The sequence below is a fragment of the Limanda limanda genome, chromosome 19 (assembly GCF_963576545.1).
Source record: "Limanda limanda chromosome 19, fLimLim1.1, whole genome shotgun sequence".
NCBI classification, from domain to species: Eukaryota; Metazoa; Chordata; class Actinopteri; order Pleuronectiformes; family Pleuronectidae; genus Limanda; species Limanda limanda.
The window spans coordinates 9,873,871-9,896,485 of record NC_083654.1 but is presented as its reverse complement, the minus strand read 5'-3'; the positions used below and the strand labels follow the sequence as shown (position 1 = coordinate 9,896,485).

Here is a 22,615-nt window from a genome sequence, read left to right as displayed (position 1 = left end):
GGTGTTCATGTTTATTCAGGATGCATTTTATTTCTACTTGGTGCCGTTGTCCACCACAAATTTGTGCTTTTACAATGCACTTGTTGGAGAATAGTTTTAAAGCCCATCTATGCTCAGTTTCCACTACATTTCCTTTATTTCTCTCTTGATTCTTAATTTGTTCTCAATATAACCCTCCTTTGTTATTTTTGTTGAAAGAGGAAATGTCTGTCTTCTTTTATTATGTGAATTAAGACACAGAAATCCATGCAGTTGTATGCAGATACATTTTCAATTGACTTTGAACGACCCTATGTTATTTGACCTTAGTTATAGGTTGGTAGTTTTCCAAACCTGTCTGATTGGATCAGCACCAGAGAAGGAAAGTAGAAATTAAATTGTAGAGCTACAGAGTCCAGTAAGTGGTACATAATACTGTCTGCAAATTAACAACCCTCATCATTTGTCCCATAAATCTGACCATGAGGTACTATTTTTCAATTTTATTTTAATATAAAAGTGTATTTCAAGAAAGCAGAGGTAGAAGAAGTATTGAGATTTGGGAATTCTTCACAAATAATCCAGTGTTAAAATACTCAGTGCCACAGTCTTGAATTCAAAATAAGGTAAAAGCGCAGTGTTATTGGTAATATGATATATGATCATATGTAATAAATATATATATATATATATATATATATATATATATATAGATAGGGAGTACAAAAAAAACTATGAGACCGATATACAGACTAACATAATTGTATAAATGAAAAACAAAAATTGGCAATAATTCTTAGGATGTTATCAAACCCTCATGCCAAAGAAGTTTCATAAACCTCATAATACATTTTTATAAATAAGAAAACAACACTTTTTCACAGAATATGTGTGTGTTCTTTTATATTTGTTTAGTTTATTGATGTTTAACTATGTAAACATTGACAATGGCTGGGATGCAGCTAACATTTTTTTTAATTTCAATGTTGTTGCATCTTTTATATGTTTTGAAAAAGTAAGAGGTAAATAGCAACCCGATACAAAAACAAATAGTAAAATGTAAATTGGTAGCGTTGGATGAAAATACTTCAAAAATAATAGTGGGCACAGTTACTTCCTGAAAAAAACGGTTAACTTCAGCTTTGTAAAGGCCAACACACAAAAAACAGGAAACAATATAAACATAGAGCATCTGAGCGTCGTACAGATTCAAAAATGAAATATATTGCAGAGTTGAAAGGAAGTTCTGGGGCCACGTCTATAACCTGGAGCGCGTTGGCCCACAGTGGATGAAGTGCTACCTGCAGACAGAGGCCCCGTCACGTGACCAGTCAGCTGGTGTTCAAGCACATCCGCCTGACCCGCGACTGTTTACAAACCAGCTGAGAGGAGCCGACGAGGCAGAATGAGGAGTCCTGCGTGAACCGAGCACAGGTATCTGACCCACACCGGGAGTCTGTTCCCCGCTGACCGGGCTGTGTTCCTCTGGGACCCCGGGCGCACTCCTCCGGGCTCCGGGGAGCGGAGGGAGCTTTTCTCCGCTGCAGCTGCGTGTGTTATGGGAAGTAGCGACAGGCCCCGTCGGTGAGCAGCTCGCTAACACCCGGGCGGCTAACGTCACATTAGCTTGACCCGCTGCCGGGTGTCTTCCCCGGGCTCCACCGCCATGTACCCGCGGTGTCATTCAGCTAAGTTAGCCTGCGTTCACTTCACTAGCTAACGAGACGCAAGTTAGCTTAGCTGCTGTTTGGCTCTGTGCCTCCTCCGGCAGCCTCCTCCTCCGCCTGCATCGATAATCCCTCCGCCTGTCACCGACCGTGGTGCATGGGACACTGTGTGCTTTTGGCTGGCTGCGAGTCACGATTTGAAATAACTTGAATCAAAAGTGGGACTTTAATGTTTACAGGTGCAGTTGTAGCTCGGCGCCACCGTGGGCTAACACATTTGCGTGATGGGTTTAAGGGCAGTGCGGATTGTGGGGAAAAGCTAACACTGGCTGTCTGCACGGTTTAATGCCTTGTCACACCTCTCCATAATAGTTCACTGTACACGTAACAACAATACTACTACTAGTAATACTGAATGAAGGTGATGCCAGAGAACAGTGTGACTGTCTGAAGCCTAAAGGGAAGTCGAGGTTGTGTTGTAAACCCGTAAAGTCCAGAGGGGAACACGAAATTCACATTTGCTGCAATACAACACACTTGCAGTGACAGGAAGTACAAGTACTAAAATCAGTGCTGGGGTTATTCAAATTCAAAATTGTTGTATTCGCTGAGCTTTAGCATCACCGTGTTCCTGGAAGTTGGATAGTTCCTTCCTTGTTCTTCTTTAGTGCAGCGATGCCCAACAGTACTGGCTTGTGACCTGTTAAAACAAAGCTGTTTTACACCTCTGTGCACAGGTTGAATAAGTTATTAGGTTGTTGAGTGGTTTCACCGGAGTGACCCCCCTGCACTTTGTTTTATCAGGCCACCTCCGCACAACTAAATGTATTTCTGCACTCAGAATTTTCTTTTCCACTTCAACGTTGCCACATTGCAGTACAATTGAATCCAAACCTGGTTTGTAGTTCCTCCAAGGAGTTTTGTGTTTTCAACTGCATACGTCCTGCAGAGGATCTCAGGAGAATTAGGTCTGGACATTCTCCAGAGTTTGTACAAGCGAAACCTACAGATTTCCACACAATTGGTGGAAGAGTGCAATACAGGTCAAGGAAGAACCCATTGAATTGTGGGTGCAGATCCAGATTTTACTTAATTTTATTGCAAGAAAGAGCTTTTTTTTAATACATTTTCTCTGTTGTCCCAGGTAAATTAATTCATGGATTCATGGATTTTGATGGCTGATACCTTGAGTGTGTGAAATCTGGTTCAGCTTGATTAGATTTAAGGGCCTTGGCATAAGTAGGCTCTCTGCTGCTCTCCATTCTAGTTTGAATAGTCTGGAGAGCCCCCTGGAGGTAATAGCATTGATTAATCCACAGGGTGGAAAAAACCTCGGATTAAAGGAAAAACATTCCATGCTTCACATGTATCTTGTGACTCAGGCGCCCTCACCCCACAGGTTTTGCACCATTGCTCTGGTAACTTGTATACAGACAGGTTTCATTTCATACACAGTCAGCACCCTGCAAGTTCACAGTAATTTTCCAAGGTTGAGGTCCCTAAGCATGTTCTCCGCCTCTCGTGGAGCATGTGACCACCATGAAGGCTCCTGGGCTCTCACTGTGTGCAGAAGTAGAGACATGTGAGTTTGTTTAGCTGGGGTGTTTGACTTTGACTAAACAGCAATCTCTCTCACCGCTGGTTTGCTAAATCCGTGTTCTGTGTCTTTTCCTGAATCTATTCTAGATTAGATTTCTCTGGTAATGGTTTAGCTAAATAAAGACAAGTGGACCGGTTCAGCTGTTGACTAATGTTTTAAGTGAATCCTTAAAAGACTGGGAAATGATTGAAGGCATTTTCTAGGGCTGAAAACAAGGCTGCGGCCTGTTCATTTCAGGCGAACTACATTACATCTAGCTACATCTCTAAATGGAAATTCTACAGATCACGTCAGCAAAAACATTTAACACACTTGGCTTGACTAATCAGGGTTTAGTTTCTGAATAGTTTAGCCTTTGTGCTTTTAGGCAACAAGCTTTTTCTTGTTTTTTTTTATTTCACCTCACAGTTCTTTAGTGCCAATACATGACCAAATCCTGCCTCTAAGCTTTAAAGAGAGAGAACGGCTTTTACTTTATCAACACGGCTGCCAAAATGAAAGTGAACGTCTTGCTTCCGTTGCTTTACAGATGAGAAGCAGCTCTAAAATATTCTCACGACACTGGAGAATGTGATGATGCCTGACCTTTGGAAGAAAAAAAAAAAACAGAAGTGGAGGAAGGTTTTTGACTCAAATCCAGTGATATGTGTTGTTCCTCTTAATATTGAATGTGTGTAGAAGGAAAGGGAGAGTGAGGTATTATGCAGCATAAGTTGATACGAATTATTGAAGGTATATTGTTGAAGCCAGGCCATCAGACCTTGTATGCTTGATGTAGTCCTAAATGTTGACATTCTACCTTCATAATCAGACTTGAGGTGTTACCTTTTAAAAAGAGGTGTTAATGTATGTTACCAAATGATTTATTTGAATTCAGCATCATGGGCTGTTGAGCTGTAAATCTCAGGAACAGATCCTCGACTTCAGAACAGATGGACGCGGTGTTATTTGTCTGCTGATTTATTTATGCATTTCATTATGTATTGATTTGATTATTGCATGAAAGATTCGTGATTTGAATTATTGAGGTGTCTCCAGGTGCCGTGGAGTAAATTATGCAGAAGCTAATTTGCCTTGATTATTATGTACTGTAGTAAAGTTTGGGATGTCGTTGAAGAAGTAATGAAGGCAGCAGAAGGCTAAGAGAAGACTCTGCTCCAGGCGAGACTGTGCCAACGCGGCAAAGCCTTGAGTCTTTCACCCGCATCATCTTTCACTCGCTCACAAAGACTTTCTCACCCACACACCCACACACAGGACATACCTCCTCAAAACACAGACGGATCTGTAAACGCCTCCTCAGAAAGAGTTTTTATTTTTAGAAAGAAGGGACAAAGCGCTGGATGTGTCTGCAGGCCTCCGGGAAAGAGAGAGTCTTAAAATATATTTTGATTCTTCATGTAGGTCAAATATATGACAGATATAGTGCTAATGTGAATTATCACTCCGTGAGAGTGGTGGCGACTTTTGTATTTATGGTTGCCCACTTTTATATCTTTCATGCTGATCTTTTACAGTCAAACTGAAAGACAGGCTATTATTGGAGGTAGACAGTCACAGCATTCCTCTGTTTTTTCCCTACAGTTGTGGATTAGTTCCGATTATTTAATGGTATAATGTGGTTTTTATGAGGGAAGGGAGGAAAAGCGCGCTGACTTAAGGAGAGCATTAGTCTTCCTGGAGAACAGATGTTTCCTAACAAAACAGGCACATACATTATGCATATAAAATAATTTCTATTTTGATGGCATGTGTAGCTGATTTATAGAGCGGTTTTCCATTCACATGGTTAATAGGTTTAAGAGATGCCTTTGTTGTGTTATTTCCACAATTTATAAGCAAAAAAAAATCATAATGCTCACTGGAAGCTTGCTATTCTGTAGGCCTGTGTATTAGGCTAACCATATTCATAAACATAGGAATAATCTCAAGCCGGATAAAGAACGCAGGCAGAAATGGTGGTTAACCTAAATTGTGATGTCTCAACGAGAAAGTTAAACTTTTCTCAGAGCTGGGATCTGTTTTCTTGCATATACTTTAAAAATTGGTATTTGTGTTTAGCGCATGATTTGTCACTATTAAAAAAGACCCTGAGATTATTACGATACTGATTTTTACATGGATCCTAAAATAAAGTAGTAAATCAGACCAGAACCAGACTGAAACAGATCAGCAGATTAATTCTCAATAAATGAACTGATAAACCGTCTGTTCTTGGTCTAGAATCAATTCAGTTAGAAAATAAGGCTATTTTATAAGGATAAAAAGCAGACTGATACTACAGAAGCTGAAACCAAAGAATGTTCTGTACTTTGCTTAATATATTATAGAAATAATCAAAACTAATGATCTGTTTTTCAGTTAATCAATTGGTGTCAATTTTTTACCTCACTTCTCTCTAGACTCTTTTCTACATGAGCACATGGTGTCATCAGTTGTTTATTCAAGTATCTGACAGGGTTAACTGTTACAAACTCCTCACCTCTTTGAACTGTGATCTGATTCGTTGGTTAGACGTCTGATTAGATGTGATTGGTTGTTGTAGCTATCATGACTGTCTTTGCAAAGGTCTGGTGGCACTGATTTAAAATTACTACCCGAGTAACTGTGCGGTATATTTGCATTTTATAAGAAACGATGGATTTTCCTGAAATGGTTAATACAATTTCAGATTCGCTGTTGTGTTTATGTTATGCAAAGACAAGGCTGTTGACATCAGAATATTTAATTAACACACTAATTTGCAGACTTAATGACCTCATTAGTATTACTCCTTACGTTTAATATATCACAGTGAGCACGGTGGAGCATCAGGCACCTCAAGTGGCTCTTGTCAAGCGTTCTTCACCGACTGTCGTCAGTGTCTTGGTTTTATTTGATGCTGTTCTGTTAAATGCAAAAGGTGGGAAATATGTTACCACTTTGATAAAAGTCACAAATGTAACAAAAGCTTTTTGACATGTATGTGTTTATTAGTTAAAAGTCTGATGTATCCATTCATTATCTGTACCACTCATGAAAGGAACTGGACACTGGGCGAGAGGCTCCCTGGACTTGTCACCAGTATATCCAACATCAGGAGACATTCAACCATTCACACACACCAATTTACACCCAGTCTGACGTCTCAGGACTGTGGGAGGAACCAATTGAAAACCCAGGCAGAGACAACATGCAAATTATACACAGAAAGACACCCCAAGCTGGGATTCGAACCAGGAACCACCTTGCTGTGCAGCGTCAATGCTGACACCAATGCTAAAGGAATGTGATGTTTAAATGGTGGATTTATTATCGAGTAGCTCATTGATTCTAAGGCTACCTTGTGTCGTGTCTTATCACTGGAGTTAAGAACAGTAAACAGCTGTGTTTATTTCTGCTGACTAATGACAAAGTGATTGAAGACCCTTGTCCCCCTCTAACTTTCATTATTGTTTCTTCCTCTTGCAGAATCATCCTTTTCTTCTGAGTCTTGTGCCGTGGAGAATAACCAGGCTGTGACAGTAAGTGCTGTGATAATGGTTCAAGTGGGATTTCACTGATGGGGATATTTTACCGATCACAGCGGCTATTTCTGGAGAGGGTCAGGGGTCGGCTAGAGTTAGGCTATAGATCAGCACTCCACTTCAAAAAGACTTAAAGGGGGAGTTAACTGTCAGCAAATTCTCTGACTGAAGGTCAGTCTCCTTATCAGTGGAGTCAGTGGTCAAAAGTCATGCATCACTGGAGATGTTCGTCTGTAGATCTGGTAGTCTCTTCTTTACATGTTATTCAGTTTTTACTACCCTGCTGTGATTTAATTTGGGGTTTTATTTGTCTCTTCTCATCCTCAAGGTCCGGCTGGCTCGTGGCCATGCAGCATCCCAATTTTGAAACTCGCCATCCGCTCCAGACAGAAGAGCAGCAGGAGACGGGGTTTGACCCGCTACAAAATTTCAACAAGAACCGCAGCAGTATGTCAACCTTCATTTCCCGTTTTCATGCAATGTGTTGAAAGACTAGCGTTTTGGGAAATTTTAGCTGTTTTCAGAGAAGGTCTGAACTTTCTCCAGAGTTGCTTTTCACCTACAAAAGAATGCAGTGGGAGCTTCTCTGGTCAGACGTGATTAGAACTAGCAGAAATCTCTGGAGCGTTAGGGTGAGGGGGGGTGCAGCATGCAGGAGGCTTGAGTATAAATTCCGCTGCTTAGATCACAGGTTTTTGTTTACTGCAAATTGACACTCGTTCTAACACACAGCTCCTTTAGACAATGTCAGGAGATTATCTGGAGATCAGTGCATGTCTGAAAGCAGACCATAACTTATTAGTGCTTATTCTCTTTTTGCGTATCTGTTGTGTTTTCGTGTCAGGCGCCCTAACGCAGGCTCCTTTCAGTAGACAAGCTACAGAGAGCAAAACACAGTCACAATAAGTTGAAGTAGTAGATATGAAGAGATAATAAAATAAATTTAGGAGCTGACTGTGAGTCACAGACATGGCTGGCGACGCCCCCGGGCTGAGGTGTTTTTATGTTTACGCGTGAGAGAGAGATAATGTTGGGGGTTGACATGTTGTGGAACTGATGAATATTCATGCTGAGTGTCCCTGTGGAATGATCTACTCCTGTAACTAATGTTGATAGACAGCTCCATGACTTGGATGTGTGTTCACCTGCAGGCCAAATTAGACTTATTACCCACCAATAAAGACAAAGAGAATTACTTTGGGCTGTCACTTTTCCTGCTTCCGGCACTTTTGCATCTCCTGCATGACTTGGAAAAAAGAAGCTCAGAAAATAAATCATGTGTTGTTAGGTAGCAGTAGACAGGCCAGCTTGTCATGATGGTTTTCAAAGGTTATGTTCTATATGGGCCTGTGTTCGCAAGCTTTAAAGATTATTGATGTCAACTTTTAGCTCCTCATCACTGGATGTTTATATCACCCCCTTGTGGTTGTGTCTGTGCCTGTTTTAACAGGAGGATCTCTTGACAGCAGCAGTTACTCACAGTCTCAGTCAACCTTCCTCTCATACAGGTGAGTGTTTTCCTGTAGTTTAGTGTGTGAGTGCTTTTCCTGGTCCAACACACAGCTCAGCTTTTGCTGCTGGATGACACTTCAGATGGAATGCTGTGCCCAATTTGGGATGAGACGCTCATAAATCTCCTGGTCCTCTGCCTTCACTCCCTTGCACAGGAATGAATGGGACAACCTGTTCCTCAACAGTAATTACCTGGCCAGGATCCGGCAGGCAGGCATCAACGGTCAACTGAGGAGCAGCCGCTTTCGGAGCGTCTGCTGGAAGGTAACTGCCAAATGGATCAAGCAGTCCTATCGAGTTTGATTAAAGGGGCTTTGCCAATTTCCCTGCTTCAGAAAAGTCTGCATTCCTGGCATCTTGCAGGGCTTTTTCTTTTTCTTTTTAGTTTGGGAGGAAAATGCAGCCCAGAGTTTAGTTTTGAAAGTGTCCAATTTGTGTAGGCTTATGACTTCTGAGAGATATAAATTCTTGTAGGTAGCATTAAATAACTTTGTGTCTGCAGCTGTACCTGGAGGCTCTTCCTGAAGACAAGGGGCAGTGGATCAACAAGACCAAAGAGCTCCGGGCCCAGTATGAGAAGATCAAAGACACGGTGAGAGCACCACTCTGTGGCCAATTCCTGCACCGTGATGAGAAAATAGGTTGCAGTAGCTTTTGGGGATTCAGCTGTAATTTGTGGAGCATTGAGGCGTAAATTATCAGCTGAATTATTTTGCAATGTCAGCAGTCACAGATATTTCAAACTAAATATAACTTTATTCAGCTACACTGAAGGATAGTAAGGTCACAATATGGTCGCACATGCAGACAAATGAGCTGTGCTCACTGATCTGTTCTGCATTCTTTTGTCTCAGCACATCACTAACCCTCGCAAGGCTGCAGGCCAGCAGGACCTGGGGGTCAATAACCCTCTGTCTCAGGATGAGGGGGTAAGTTTGTGTGTTTGTCTCCATCTTGCTTTGCTTGTCGGTTGTTTCATATTTGCATGTTGGAATTTATAATAAAGAAATACATAAAATAAATAAATTATCATAATTTGCATACTATTTTACCAAGACATAAGAGTAACACAACATATTTTAGACAAGTAACAGGGAATTAGCTGAAAAAACCCCAGATGGTATAATTATAGAGACAACATTGACACACCAACATTTAGGCTCTGTTAGTTACTAGTGATTACTTTAAAATCCTTTTAGTCAGTACAGCAGGTCATCTTTAATCATCTTAAAAATGGAAAAATGTCATATTTGTTGTAGTTGCAGTTCAGTAAGTTTCTCATGTATGTACTCAAGTATTTTGCGGTCTTTGACCCTGTCTTATTTTCTCCTTCGATTTCCAGAGTCTGTGGAACAAGTTCTTCCAGGATAAAGAGCTGAAGGGGATGGTCAAACAGGATGTGTTGAGAACGTCAGTGTCATCATCTTTCTATTTATATATTTAGTTGCGGTCAGAATGATTTAAACACACCTGCTCTCTCGCTATCGTTTTCAAATAAAAAAGTTTAAACCTATTTCCATCAGGTTCCCTGAGATCCGTTACTTCCAGGATGAGGATGTGAGGACCAAGCTGACGGACATTCTCTTCTGTTATGCCAGAGAAAATGAACAGTTACTGTATAAACAGGTACGAACAGGTACTTTGTCCCTTACACCTGATTCACTGAACTGAAAGGTTTGAAGTCTGAACATTGTTGTTTCTTCTGGATGCTGATAGTGTGCTTGTGTCTCAGCACCCAGTGTCTACACACAAAAGAACAAAATGCCTTTGTAACCTAATCATTATCAGTTTCTGTAACAGGTGCCAGCGAATAAATAGTCTGCTACAGCATCTTTTTTTGCAAACTGGAAGTGACATATGGCCGGGCAGTGGCTAACAATATCTAAATTAAGGCTGTCGTCATGGATTAGATACCTCGTGCATCACCATTAAAGAAGGACTGACCACAAATGAGCCCTATTTTCTCCCTCCCCCTGCCCTCTCACGCCTTCCACTCCCTCTACCTCTGTCTCCTCCCGTCCGTCTGCAGGGGATGCATGAGCTGCTGGCTCCCATAGTGTTCGTGCTGCACTGCGATCATCAAGCTTTCCAGCATGCCAGCGAGACGGCCAGCCCCAGGTCAGCTCCTCACTGCGGTGAACCGGAAACTTTCACCTGTTCGTTGTCATAAACACCCTCAGACCCTCCTGGGCTTCACTAGCTTGTGCTCTTTTTCAGAAACCAAAATAGTTTTGTGTTTATCTGGGGAAGGATCAATCTAAGTGATCTGTTTGTTTTCCCCCCTCTACAGTGAGGAGATGAAGTGTTTGTTGAACCCAGAGTACCTGGAGCACGATGCCTAGTGAGTACTGCCTTAAAGAATTGATAAATATGTGATGGGAATGATCACTTCTTTGTTTTCTCATAATTTTATCTCACCTCCACGTACAATACACACATCCACACAAACTCATTAATACGACTCTGTCTGTAGTGCCATGTTCTCACAGCTAATGGATACAGCAGAGCCGTGGTTCTCCAGCTTCGAGAGAGAAGTCAGGAAGGTCAGTCTGATCTGAAGATCTGCTTTTCACAGATGTCATAATTGTTTGTGCATTACAACACAGTTTTAACTCATTAATATTAATGGCATGTATTCATTCTGGTACTCCCCTGTAAAGTTTAAAACTGATCAGCTGTCAAAAGAAAACCTGAAAATAGCTGTGTTTTTTAGATTTGCTGTTGCTGATTAACAATTGTTGTCATTCTTAACTTTAGTGACAAACCAATTCAGTTTCAAAAGCCACTGTGTTTTCCCACTTGGATGCCTTTTAATTTGAACTCAGAGCAGTGGTAAATGTTCAACAGTGAGGCTGGTATTAATAAGATAGAGTTACTCCGGATTGTGTTTATGCAGCACATCCTGTCCCCTGAATCCTTGTGCGTCAGGGTTCATATTGCATCTCGCATTGTAATCGAGATCTCCGTCATTGACAACTAAATCTATTAGTTGATTATTAAAAGTAAATACATTGCACTGCTATTATAGAAAAATGCAGACCATTAATATCATTAGTGACTTGATATCAATAAATCCTTAGCATGACAAACATGGTCCTACTATTTAAGCAGCAAAAACCTGCATAAAGTAAACTGGTCCAACCCAGACAGTTGTCTACCCTCCCTAAAGGAATCATTTCATTGGCCCCTTTTCACCTGTTAAATTGTTATAAATTGGCCACAGATGCTGCAGCTGTAGGTTTATATAATATACGCTAATTACATAATGATCTCCTCCTCAAGGGTAAGGAGGAGATGCTGACCAGCATCCCGTTCGCTCGGCCCCAGGACTCAGGACCATCTGTTGCCATAGTGACCAAAGTTAACCGCATCCAGGACCAGCTGGTGAAGAAGCACGACGTGGAGCTGCACATGCACGTAAACCGGCTGGAGATAGCCCCACAAATATATGGCATGTCAGTAGCCACACCTTTAGCTCCATATGTCTGAACCTTTTCTTCACCCTGTGCACAAATACACTCAGCTTCTCCATCTTTGTGTCCGTCAGCCGGTGGGTGCGTCTACTGTTTGGTCGTGAGTTCCCGCTCCAGGACCTGCTGGTGGTGTGGGACGCCCTGTTTGCCGACAGCATCACTCTGGACCTGGTGGACTACATCTTTGTGGCCATGCTGCTCTACATCCGGGATGCTCGTACGCTCCATTTGTTACTGAAATGATCCAATAACGCCGCGTGTTGTCTTTGCAGCATATCTCATAAGAAACACCAGACTAGAAGAATGTTATTTCCCCTACCTCGTTTAATCAAATTGTGTTATTTTGCTTGAAATAGAATACAGTAGATCATTGCTGCCATATATAGATACAAGCAGAATGTAGGTTTTAGATCAAGGGCAAACATCATCCCTGGTTTGTCATTTTTTAATCACAATCACTGAATTCTTGCTTTGCAATAAGCCTGTACTTCATGTCTAAGAATACTTTTTTGAGAAAAACAAACAAGGAGCTGTTCATAAGAGAAGTGCTTCTCTGCAGGTTACTCTAAACGGATGCTTGTAGAAGCTCTGCAAAGGCTGATGGGAATTCTTAAAATCATTTTTGACACACTGGACTCAATTGTGTCCTAAATGTAGCGCTGTAGCTACCGTTGTATTTGCAGTAGTATATGCGATAGTGTTTTAGGGGGTCAGAGTACAAATACTATACAAACGTTGCAAAGGAAACTTTAATACTGTTTGAGAGTTAGGTTGGTCCCCGTCCTGAAAAGATCTGAGGGCCATAACTTCAAGACTTAACCAGCCTATTTAATATAGTTTAAAAGATCATTTTAGAAATCTGTCAAAATCTGACCTTGACAAAGAAAATAACATTCTTCATTTGAAGGCGTTCTGTACTAAGATTGTTCATCAGTTGTCACTTTCACTAATGCGGCATTTGTTCATTCTCTTGTTTCAGTCATTGCTAGTAACTTCCAGACCTGCCTGGGCCTGCTAATGCACTACCCTCCACTAGGAGATATCAATGCTCTGCTCCAAAAGGCTCTCTTCCTCCGAGATCCCAAAGTAAGTAATTATAAAGGAAAAAGTGGTATTCATGTTGATATTGTGTCCATGAGTAACAGTTGTATTGTTTGTTTGTTACACTTCAGTCTTCCCTAAAAGTCCCTCTGTGGTTTTATACTGTGGCGCTTTCTTTATGCCCGAGCTGCCACAATTTGAAAAGGAGAATGGCGAGGAAATTTTAAAAGTAAAATTGTATATATATTGAATATATACACTTTCCCGGAGGTTGTCTTTGGATTCACCTTGGGTACTTGAGATATGTATTAGAAGAAAAGGTCTTGCAGCTTCACTGATCTTTAAAAAAAAATAAGTTTAGGTGGTTAAAAGTGAAATTAAAACTGTCTGACATGCTTCCAAACACTTCAGTCGTTACATGTTAATGAAATCAAGGCATTTACAGTAAATACACAAAACGTGTGCAAGGTGAATTTCCACACGTACATGTACAACAATTACACATGATGATTAGGCCTCTAGATACAGTATAATAAACTTAGTTAAAGGTAGTTAAGACCTGAAACCTGTCTTTACGATGCCTTGCAAATATTTCAGAGTTTCCCATTAATAACTCTTGCGGACGGCCATGTTCTAATTTGTCCTCCCACAACTTCATAATGAACCAAAACGAATTTACACCTCTCATAATAGCATCTTAGTTAGTGTTTTGCTCTGTTGATTCCTAGAGGATCTGTCTGCAGTGCTATTCGCCCTGTGCTTGCTCTGTTTCTCCCTCACGTCAATAAAGTTGTTACTGCCCATGCAGACACAGGGACATTCTATGCAGTTCTCACACACAAGAACTTTTGATCCACACACTAAGTTAATTCTGCCACTTAAGTGGTTTAACAAGATTTTTAAGAACCTGATACAATCCTCAGATACTGTAGCTCAATCAAGCCAGCTGAGACATTACGTGTTGCCACTTGTCTTTTACAGATGATGCTTAAATCACATTTAGGTTAATTTTCAGTTGTGTGCGGGTCAGTTCGTCAGTTCTTTGACCACAATACACCATCTTTGCACAAACATGACCAGGTCGTCGGAAAAGGATGCATTGTTGGAGAAGAAAATCTTTTAGTTGTTAAAATGTTACTGTTTTATTGTGGCGTCTGCTCCTTTTTTGCAATAGTGGAATTATTATTTGTTATGTTTCGACTGCCAGACGGTGAAATCACAACTAGATGCTGCTACCTCAAGAGCCTAAAATTGGTTTAATGTGAAAATAGTTAAAGCGCAAAACCACTGTTCAGGATGCAGCAGCCTAATAGAAGATTGCATATTTTTCATTAAACACACTTTTTTCACTCTCCCTCTCTCCTGCAATTACACACACACACACACACACACACACACACACACACACACACACACACACACACACACACACACACACACACACACACACACACACACACACACACACACACACACACACACACACACACACACACACACACACACACACACACACATAGAGTCAGGTGGCTTGTTCCGTCACTCTTACTCGTACTCAGATTCACTTTTTTTAACTGAGCGGTCGCTGACATGTGTGCCTTTTAATCGGATGTAACAGTTCTTTGACCTTAGCTAACACCTGCCCGTCCCTGTATAAGCCATCGTGTGTTCCTCCTCCACATCCACTGACTCATAAACCCAAACACAACAACTCACCACACTCCTGACCACTACTCTCCCTGGGATGAAACCCCAGGAAGGTTCTGATCCAACGTGACAGTGTTTACCTCAGGTGAATGACCATGTCGCACCGGGTCCGCGTCACAGTTGCACCTGGGGGGGTCGTCATCATCATTAACGTGGGGGGTGGGTGCAGGAGAGTGGCTTGTTTACTCATGAGACATCAAGGCACACGGGTTGTTTACTTAGTCATGCATGGACACAGATTCTAGGTCGATGTGTTTACTCTCCTGTGTTGTCACGCACTGCAAGGATTTTAGATTTTTGTGTTGACACAGAGAAATGAGTTTGCTCTGTTCTTCACGTTGTAGAACAACCCACGACCTGTGAACTACCAGTTTCAGCAGAACCTGGATTACTATAAAACAAGGGGAGCTGACCTGATGAACAAGACACGGTAAAATACACACACAGTTGTTCTTCTCCCAAACAAACAAACACAAGTTGTCCAACCGAAGAGTTTTCTTGTTTATTAACAGGCTAGAATAGTTCGACAAAAGAAACAACCATTAAATATTAGGCTAATCATTATGTAAAAAATATTAATTGGTTACCGATATGGTGTCCTTGTGGGCCGCCATATTGGTTACCATACCAATTTGGGTTCAGTTTTTCACAGGGAGAAATTTCAATTAATAATCCATTTTCACATTTGTGAGAAATAAAATGATCAACATATTATTTTCTGAGAAATCAATGAACATTTTGAAAAAAATCTTATCCCTCCATATTAAAGAATGTAAATAAATAATAAACTCCTGAACCAGATCTGCACAGAAAAATGAATGGGCTCTTCCCTGGGTCATTCTCCACCCCTCCACAAAATGAACACCCGATTTTGAAATCTTACTTTTTGAAGAGTCTTTTATTGGCCCTGCTTCTATTTTTGCAACACACAACTTAACCCAAATATAAAGGGATAACATATCTATCAGTCTGGAAGGTAGGAAAACAATCCAAGACTTGGAAAAGGACTTAGATTTGATGCTGACGTGTTGCTCTCTCTGTACATCTCAACTTCCAGTTCCAGTACAAAAACGGCCCCCCTCAACATCAACAAGGTCTCCAGCAGCCTGCTGAGCTTTGGCAGGAAGCTGATCGCTCCGGCCATATTGGGTGGGTCCGGCGGGATCTCGCCAATCAACACCGAAGTGCACTCCTCCTCTTCCTCCTCCTCATCTACTTCCCCCGCCTCGGCCCCTGCACCCGCCCTGACTCACCCACTCGCCGAGCCGCCGTCAGCAAAGGCTCCATCGCAGACCCAGAGCCACGCCCAGAATCAGCACTATCGCCTGCTCAAGTCCGAGAGCATGCCCGTCCAACTCAGCAAAGGTGAGTGACTGGATGTGTGCAGGATCTTCTTCCAGTACAACTTTAGAAGAAGCAGCTACTCATCTGCTGAGTCTGGTTTGCAGTTGTTTATCTGGTGAATTAGCTGCATGTTCACATTAACACCATTACACATGAGCTGAATATCAGTTAATAAAAGGACTGCACGATTAATCATCATTTTCATTTAACAATCTCGATTCACACCCCTCTTCAATATTTTTTCTGTTTTATTTGACAACCCTCCTGCTATGTTTGCATTAGCAGGGAGAGCCGCTCCTTTGCCTGTAGCACCCAATGATGATCCTTAAACCAGAACCCACTGGGATAATTTGAAAACAAAACTAATGCATATGTTCAAGAACTGATCTAAATTCAGATTTAAAAAAAAAGAAAAGGCAATTCGCATATTATTTGTAATTGTGAAGATCTGGTTGGTCTTTGGTTTATTTGGCTTTGGCATCATCATCAGCGTTGGCTCTCCTGTGTTAGATGCAGTTTCAGGTGGAGTGTCTCAGGTCTCCCTCCCAACCCCGACTCACACTGACACACAAGGTAACTGCTGCCACGGCAACCGCTTGTGTGATTCACCAAGCCCGTCCTTCCACCGCCATTCGCCTGTGCTTGTTGCATGTCTGCATGTAAAGTTTGTCGCTGTTTGGTCATCTGTTGCTGCTGCTTTGATAATAGTACAGTATTGGAGTAAATGGACACAGCATGTGATACCGAAGGGTGACCAGCAGAGGGAGATCACAGCTTGCCTCAACAGTGGAAATGACTGATGGCATCATGGACTTTAATGTTTTCAGCCTTTATTGCTTTTAAACATGTGATCAGGCTCCTATGTGCTTTGTTTTTTAAAAAATAGCTGTTGTCGTCTCTCACGTGTTTGCAAGTTTTCACGTGTCCCTTTAATTACACAGAAACTCAAACACAATCTTTTTTTCAACCTCTGCTTAGCCAATGGACTCCAGAATAGTTATAGACCAGCAGTCTTTAATTATAATTAGTTAATACAATAATAAATGGAAAATGGTATTAGATATTTGCATTTGAATGATAAGGACTAATTCACAAATCAGCACCGGCCAATCAGAGCTGCTGCAGCTGCTCCTTGGGTTTGACATAATTTAATCATCAGGTGACTTGCACATCTTTGCACCAGTTAAATTGATATGCTAAAAGTCAATTAGTATTCAATTTTAAAATAAATGTATTCATCATTTGAGTTTAGAATAAGGACAGAGTAATTTATTTTCAAATTTAATTATCTTTTTTTTTCCATTTGAGTGGATTTGTGTATAATTTAAATGCAGAACATTTGATTAAAGAGTTTAAAACAATCTTTTGATTTGAATTAAAAACTGTAAAACTCTTTATATTATTCCTCCAGGCTTCACATTCTTCTTGTACCCTTCCACTCTTTAATTTCAATATTGGATATTAAAATTCTTTAGCTATAAATAGTATTTCTTTAAGTACAAAGACATTTAAACCAGTTCGCCTCTTCATTGTGCCTCATTCTCATTATGTTAACTTGTCGTCTTCTGCCTCCGTTTTCTCTCTCTCGCTCTCTCGCTCTCTCTCTCTCTCTCTCAGGACAAAGCTCCAGGACGGTTAGCTCCTCTCCGAGCATAGAAAGTCTCTCTGGTGGGCGGGCTCAGTCCACCGCCTCTCCGCCCCTTCCTCCCTCCAGAGGCAGTGACGTCAGCACTTCCTCACCTCCGCTCTCTGCAACCAAGAAAGACTCTTTCTTCAACATTACTCGCTCCCGCTCCCACAGCAAGACCATGGGCAAGAAGGAGTCGCTGAGCTGTTCGGTTTGTCCCTTTTTTTTAACTCCCCACCTGTCAGAGTTGTGTTTCATCTTCTCCTCTCCGTCTTCCTCTCTAATCTGTTGCGTTTGTGTACCTGAGTGTGTACTTGTGTGTGTTTATCAATAGGAGGATGATCTGGAAGCCCAGGTGTCTTTCCTGCAGGGACAGATCAACGACCTGGAAGCCATGAGCAAATTCTGTGCCAAGATGATGAACACACACATCTGTGAGTTCAGCTGTAGATCTGCTGCGATTATTATTCATAGTAATCATTCATTTGGCTTCACTGTTGGTCCGTTGATTACAGACAGTGTAAGTATACAAAACGTGTTACATTCCATCGTATTGATAATTGGGAATAATGTCGGACTCCAAGTTGTTCAGATTATATATTCAACCAATCAAGAGGTGTTTATTATTTGAGAAGTATCACGTGGATGATGTCATAGCTCATTAACTATATGTCCACAGGCAAAATCCAGGAAGTTATTCTGCAAGAAAACCTGGAGAAAGAGGATGAGGTCCTGGTGTCATTAGCTGGTCTCAAACAGGTGAGTGCCGTGTAGATGTCTTTATGTTTAGGCTTTCTATTTGTAATCATGCTCTTCTTCCATGTGCAACTTTTTCTGGTTTGTGCCTTGATCCTGTCAGATAAAAGACATCCTGAAGGGGGCGCTGCGCTTCAACCAAAGTCAGCTGGAGGCGGAGGAAAACGAGGAGATCACCATTGCCGATGATCACTACACCTCCATTGCGGCTGCTGAAAAGGCTCGAGCTGCCATCAATCACCATGGCGACCACCAACAGAAAGAAAGCAGCAGGCCGAGCCGGGATTCCGATCTGGACGGCAGCGTGAGCACGGACGAGCAGGAGCAGGAGCAGGAGCAGGAGCAGGCGCAGGCCACGACTCCACCTGAGCAACAGGTTAATAGTTGATCAGTCATCTTGTGAGCTTTCAAATTAAGAGCCAAACACTTATTTTGGCTGTATTAGTATTAACTACACAACCCTCAGTGTTTAAGATTAGTTTTAGGTTTTTCTCATTGTCTGACCTTATGATTCAGTATTTAATACTTCTTTTAAATCTTATCGCTTTCATGTAGTTCGATTTAAAGCAAAGGTTTAAGCAAATTGTACAGAGATTTGTACAGTTTTCCTATTGGTCAAATTTTCACAGATACAGAATCACATCCCTCCCTTGACTGCTTTGTGCTTTAAGACTAAACGAGCAGCAGAGAGCAATACTACAGCTTTGACTCATGCACACAATTTGAACTGATGTGCAGGTGGCGTCTTTCCACGGCTCAGAGGTTAAAAACTGGGACGACTACATCTTTGTGTCCCAGGATGGTGACCTGCAGGCTCCTGAGGGGGGAGGAGCCGGAGGAGAACAGTCCGCAGCTGAGCAGACCCCTCCGATCAGGCGAGGGCGCGGCCCGGTGCGCATGGAACCCGAGGGCGAGGCCGGGACCTTCCACGACCCGCTGATGGCCGCCATCACCTCGGGCTCCTCCAGCCCGGACGAGGGCTCCACCCACAGCAAGGACTCTGACTTCACCATCGTGAACCCCAACGACCTGTGAACAAGCCAATCAGCCCTCATTCCTCTTCTTCTTCCTCTTCTTATTCCTGTATCATCTCCCCCTCCTGAGGGTGTGATCAAAGAAAACTGACTCGGGCTCAGAGAGGGGAACCTTGCAGATTTGGTTGGATCACCACTGGAGCTGCTGTCAGCTAGAATATTGCACATGTGGACTGTGACACTTTAAGTCAAATACCTTATACTCTGTCTCTTTAACTGTCATCTGTGCCACTTCAGTCCCGTCTGAGCTGATGCTATATTGATGCGTTCTCATCTGCCTAATGCCCATCTCCTCATTCATTGTGTCCCGTCACTCATTTAATTGTAGTGCTCTGCTTCACAGAGGGAGGGCGCCACTGTACTGCTTAACCATGTCACTACATGATTACTCTGAGAAGCTGGACCTCAAACTGCAGTTTACTGTTGGGGAAGGACACTCTTCCCCCGAGCCTGCTGTATTGATAGAGTGTCATACTCCTTTTCTTCTCAATGTGGAGATCTGGCCTGTCTGTGTTTTTTATGTTTGTCTACGTCCTCACAGAGGAGGCGCTCTCCTCTGACTCTCAAAACAACAGGATAACGTTTTCCTGTCAGTCGGGGAGAGCAGCTTTTCTCCCCCTCCCAAACCAGTGCCTATGACCATTGATCTTCTCTCAACCAAACAAAACCTGACTCTGTGATCTTATCCTTTTTTTTTTTGTCAGATTTTTTTAAAGAATATTTTTAACCCTTAAACATTTGGTTTCCTGGATAAAATGATTAAATTATGAAATACACCTGTTTCCCTCCCCCCCTTTTTTTGTTTTTAAAATCGATCCCAATGTGGACATTTTAATGTGGAAACTGACACTTCTCATTTCTCACATTACAACTAAGTTGTTCATTGTGGAAACCATGTAAAGCAGCGCACACAAAGAATGTCCCTCTAGCTGCACGTTCAGCATAATTAACTCCAGACCAATAAAGTGACATTGCTCTTGCTACACACTGAAGCTAACGAGTTGTTTGGGGAATGCTTTGCTTGCCAACTTTTATGTGTAACCATCCAGGCTGAACAGTTACAACCATATTTCATCAATACTCATATTATTGTCTTACGTGTTCACGAGAAACTGCAAAGAAAAGCTCAACACAAGATGGTGACGAGCTTTTATGAATGTCACATAATCTCCATCCCTCAGATGGAGTTTGCACAGATATTGTGGAATTATGGATACAGCACCAGATATATGAGGAGTGTGGAGAAACCTCACCTGTTTGCATCTCAGTGACAGTGATGCTTTGGGTTTAATGCAAATATAAGCTAATATATTGATTTCACTTTTTGTCATGGTTAACATTTGTTTATTAGTACCAAAGGCTGTTGGAAGCGTCATTATTTTAACAGGTAATTATCCATAAGCCACAAAACAAGACAAATTTATATTTTGTTTTATAGTGGCACAAATATCTACAGAGTGATGAAAGTAAGATCGATGTAGACGCTTCCCTCTACACCACAAAAGAAAACCCTAATGGGGCCAGTGTCACCGAAGTCAGTAAGATTGATATTCTGAGCAGTTCTTCCAATGGTTATTAAGACATTTCAGTCTGGACCAAAGTGATTATCATCTCATTATCTCTGCCAAGGAGTTTATTTGTTCAACTCTGTATGGTTCTTGGTTGGTTTGTTTGTGAACAAGATTGCGCATCAAAATATAATTCTGGCTCTAGTTTATCGATGTGCACAATCTACAGTTGCATGAGAACTTGGCGAAATTCCTCCTGCTGATGGAGACGATCTGATAAAGTCTAAAGAGGTGAAAATATGAACTCTCGGATCTAATGTCACAAAGAAGATCCGAATAATTCTCAGGTCTGTCGGTTGAGATGGTGTATATAATCATCTGTCAATTCTATTGAGCAGGGAAGCTCTAAATGGAGGCTTACTGGAGCTTTTATCTACAGCACTATAGGTTTATTTCCCCATACAAAGCAGATGAGTGTCCCCAGCTGTCTTGTCAATGCAGGACTCGTGACACGTGTCCGTGTGAATGAAAGCCCGTCAGCGTGAAGCTCCTGCAGCCGAAACACTGACACACACATCATCTCATTTCAAAACGAGTTTATTTCTAGTCTCCATCCTGACTGAAGAGGAAGGTGATCACCACAGCCGAGCATCGTCTACTGCGCCGGCAGCTTGTTTACTGGAATGTTTTCAATTAGGATCAATAACTTATGCTAAAATGTGCTCCACAGCAAAGAATTCAGGAATATTACATAATAAAATACTGTACAGTGTTTTGCAAACAAATGAAGCACATGACAGCATTTTGTGTTCCCTAGAGGCGTATACATTTCGAGTTATGGAGATGAGGCAGTTTTTTTTTCTTATAATTACAACTAAGGCTTCAGGAAAATAGAAAAATATAGAATACTGTATGTGAGATGGTATTCAGAGGGTGAAGTGGAGGATTTTTCTGTCTGGACAAAAAGGATGAGAGACGTAGAGGGGCTGCACCGGTCCAAGAGGTGCAAAGTTAAAACACCCTACTTACTTGATATTGCTGGGAACTGTAAGCAGCTTAGTGAAATGCGGGTCCAGCTCAAAGAATTAGAATATTGTGAAAAAGTTCAACATTTTTCATCAGGAATTTGTACAATTTTACATATTCTTGACCAGTTGTTCTTCAACCTTTGCACTTCAATGACCTCATAACTGACACAAACTACACCACAGACCCCCCCCCCCCCCCCCCCCTTTGACAAACATTTGTGGTTTTAGATGTTAGTTCTTCAGGACGTGTCAGAAATTCAGGGGCATAGTCATAGTTTGTTACATATGGTTGAAATTATAGTGAAAATAAATGATTTCACTTTTTGCCAGACACCCTCTGTAACCCCTCAATAACCCTTAGTGGTCACCAGCCCCCACTTTGAGAACTCCTGGCTAATTATACTCATTAAACTAAAATGTTTCAATTCTGTTTTAATTTTAATTTAATTTTGAGTGAGAGCACATTACTTTTCACACAGTATAAATACTGTGTATCTCTCTTTTGTAGTTCAGTACACAAAACCACAATCACGGGAAAAGGAAATGATCATTGACACCACCCGTGAGGAGGAAAAGCTGCAGGTCATCGCTGGCTGTTTGCAGAGCACTGAGTTCATGGGAAGTCGACCGGAAGGGGAAATGTGCACGAGCCACAGGGATGACCCCAGCCTTGAGAAGATTTTCAAGCAAAGTTGAAACAAGAACTTGAGAGAGACGACGGCTGGAGTCAGAGCATCGTGGATCATCATTCAGATGTCTTCAGGAAACTCGCTACAACTCGCGTCCCTCTTATCGTCTTAGAACATAGGACAAGAAGGTGAACATCCCTTGTG

At 41.7% G+C, this 22,615-nt stretch overlaps 1 protein-coding gene across 3 annotated transcripts; it reads left to right on the top strand.

Annotated features, from left to right (window-relative positions):
• The first annotated feature begins 1,346 nt into the window (after positions 1-1,346).
• On the top strand, positions 1,347-20,238 carry tbc1d5 (TBC1 domain family, member 5). Of its 3 annotated transcripts, none has more exons than XM_061092553.1 (23): positions 1,347-1,413; positions 6,697-6,749; positions 7,081-7,199; positions 8,203-8,260; positions 8,420-8,528; positions 8,767-8,856; positions 9,119-9,193; positions 9,607-9,674; positions 9,788-9,890; positions 10,294-10,382; positions 10,555-10,605; positions 10,738-10,807; positions 11,547-11,719; positions 11,812-11,954; positions 12,717-12,823; positions 14,830-14,915; positions 15,543-15,850; positions 16,340-16,402; positions 17,447-17,667; positions 17,791-17,890; positions 18,136-18,215; positions 18,316-18,588; positions 19,011-20,238. In XM_061092553.1, the coding sequence occupies exons 3-23, from the start codon at positions 7,100-7,102 to the stop codon at positions 19,245-19,247; spliced, it is 2,604 nt and encodes an 867-aa protein (XP_060948536.1). In that variant the 5' UTR covers positions 1,347-1,413; positions 6,697-6,749; positions 7,081-7,099; the 3' UTR covers positions 19,248-20,238. The 3 variants fall into 3 exon arrangements, with proteins under 3 accessions (XP_060948536.1, XP_060948535.1, XP_060948537.1); XM_061092552.1 differs by having other exon boundaries at positions 18,951-20,238; XM_061092554.1 differs by lacking the exon at positions 16,340-16,402 and having other exon boundaries at positions 18,951-20,238.
• Positions 20,239-22,615: the final 2,377 nt, after the last annotated feature.

Bases quoted from the DNA above. Each gene is read 5' to 3' on its own strand.
- tbc1d5 (XM_061092552.1), top strand. From the start codon at position 7,100: ATGCAGCATCCCAATTTTGAAACTCGCCATCCGCTCCAGACAGAAGAG. The intron at 10,606-10,737 runs GTGAGTACTGCC...CTCTGTCTGTAG, and splicing joins TACCTGGAGCACGATGCCTA to TGCCATGTTCTCACAGCTAA. The intron at 16,403-17,446 runs GTAACTGCTGCC...TCTCTCTCTCAG, and splicing joins GACTCACACTGACACACAAG to GACAAAGCTCCAGGACGGTT.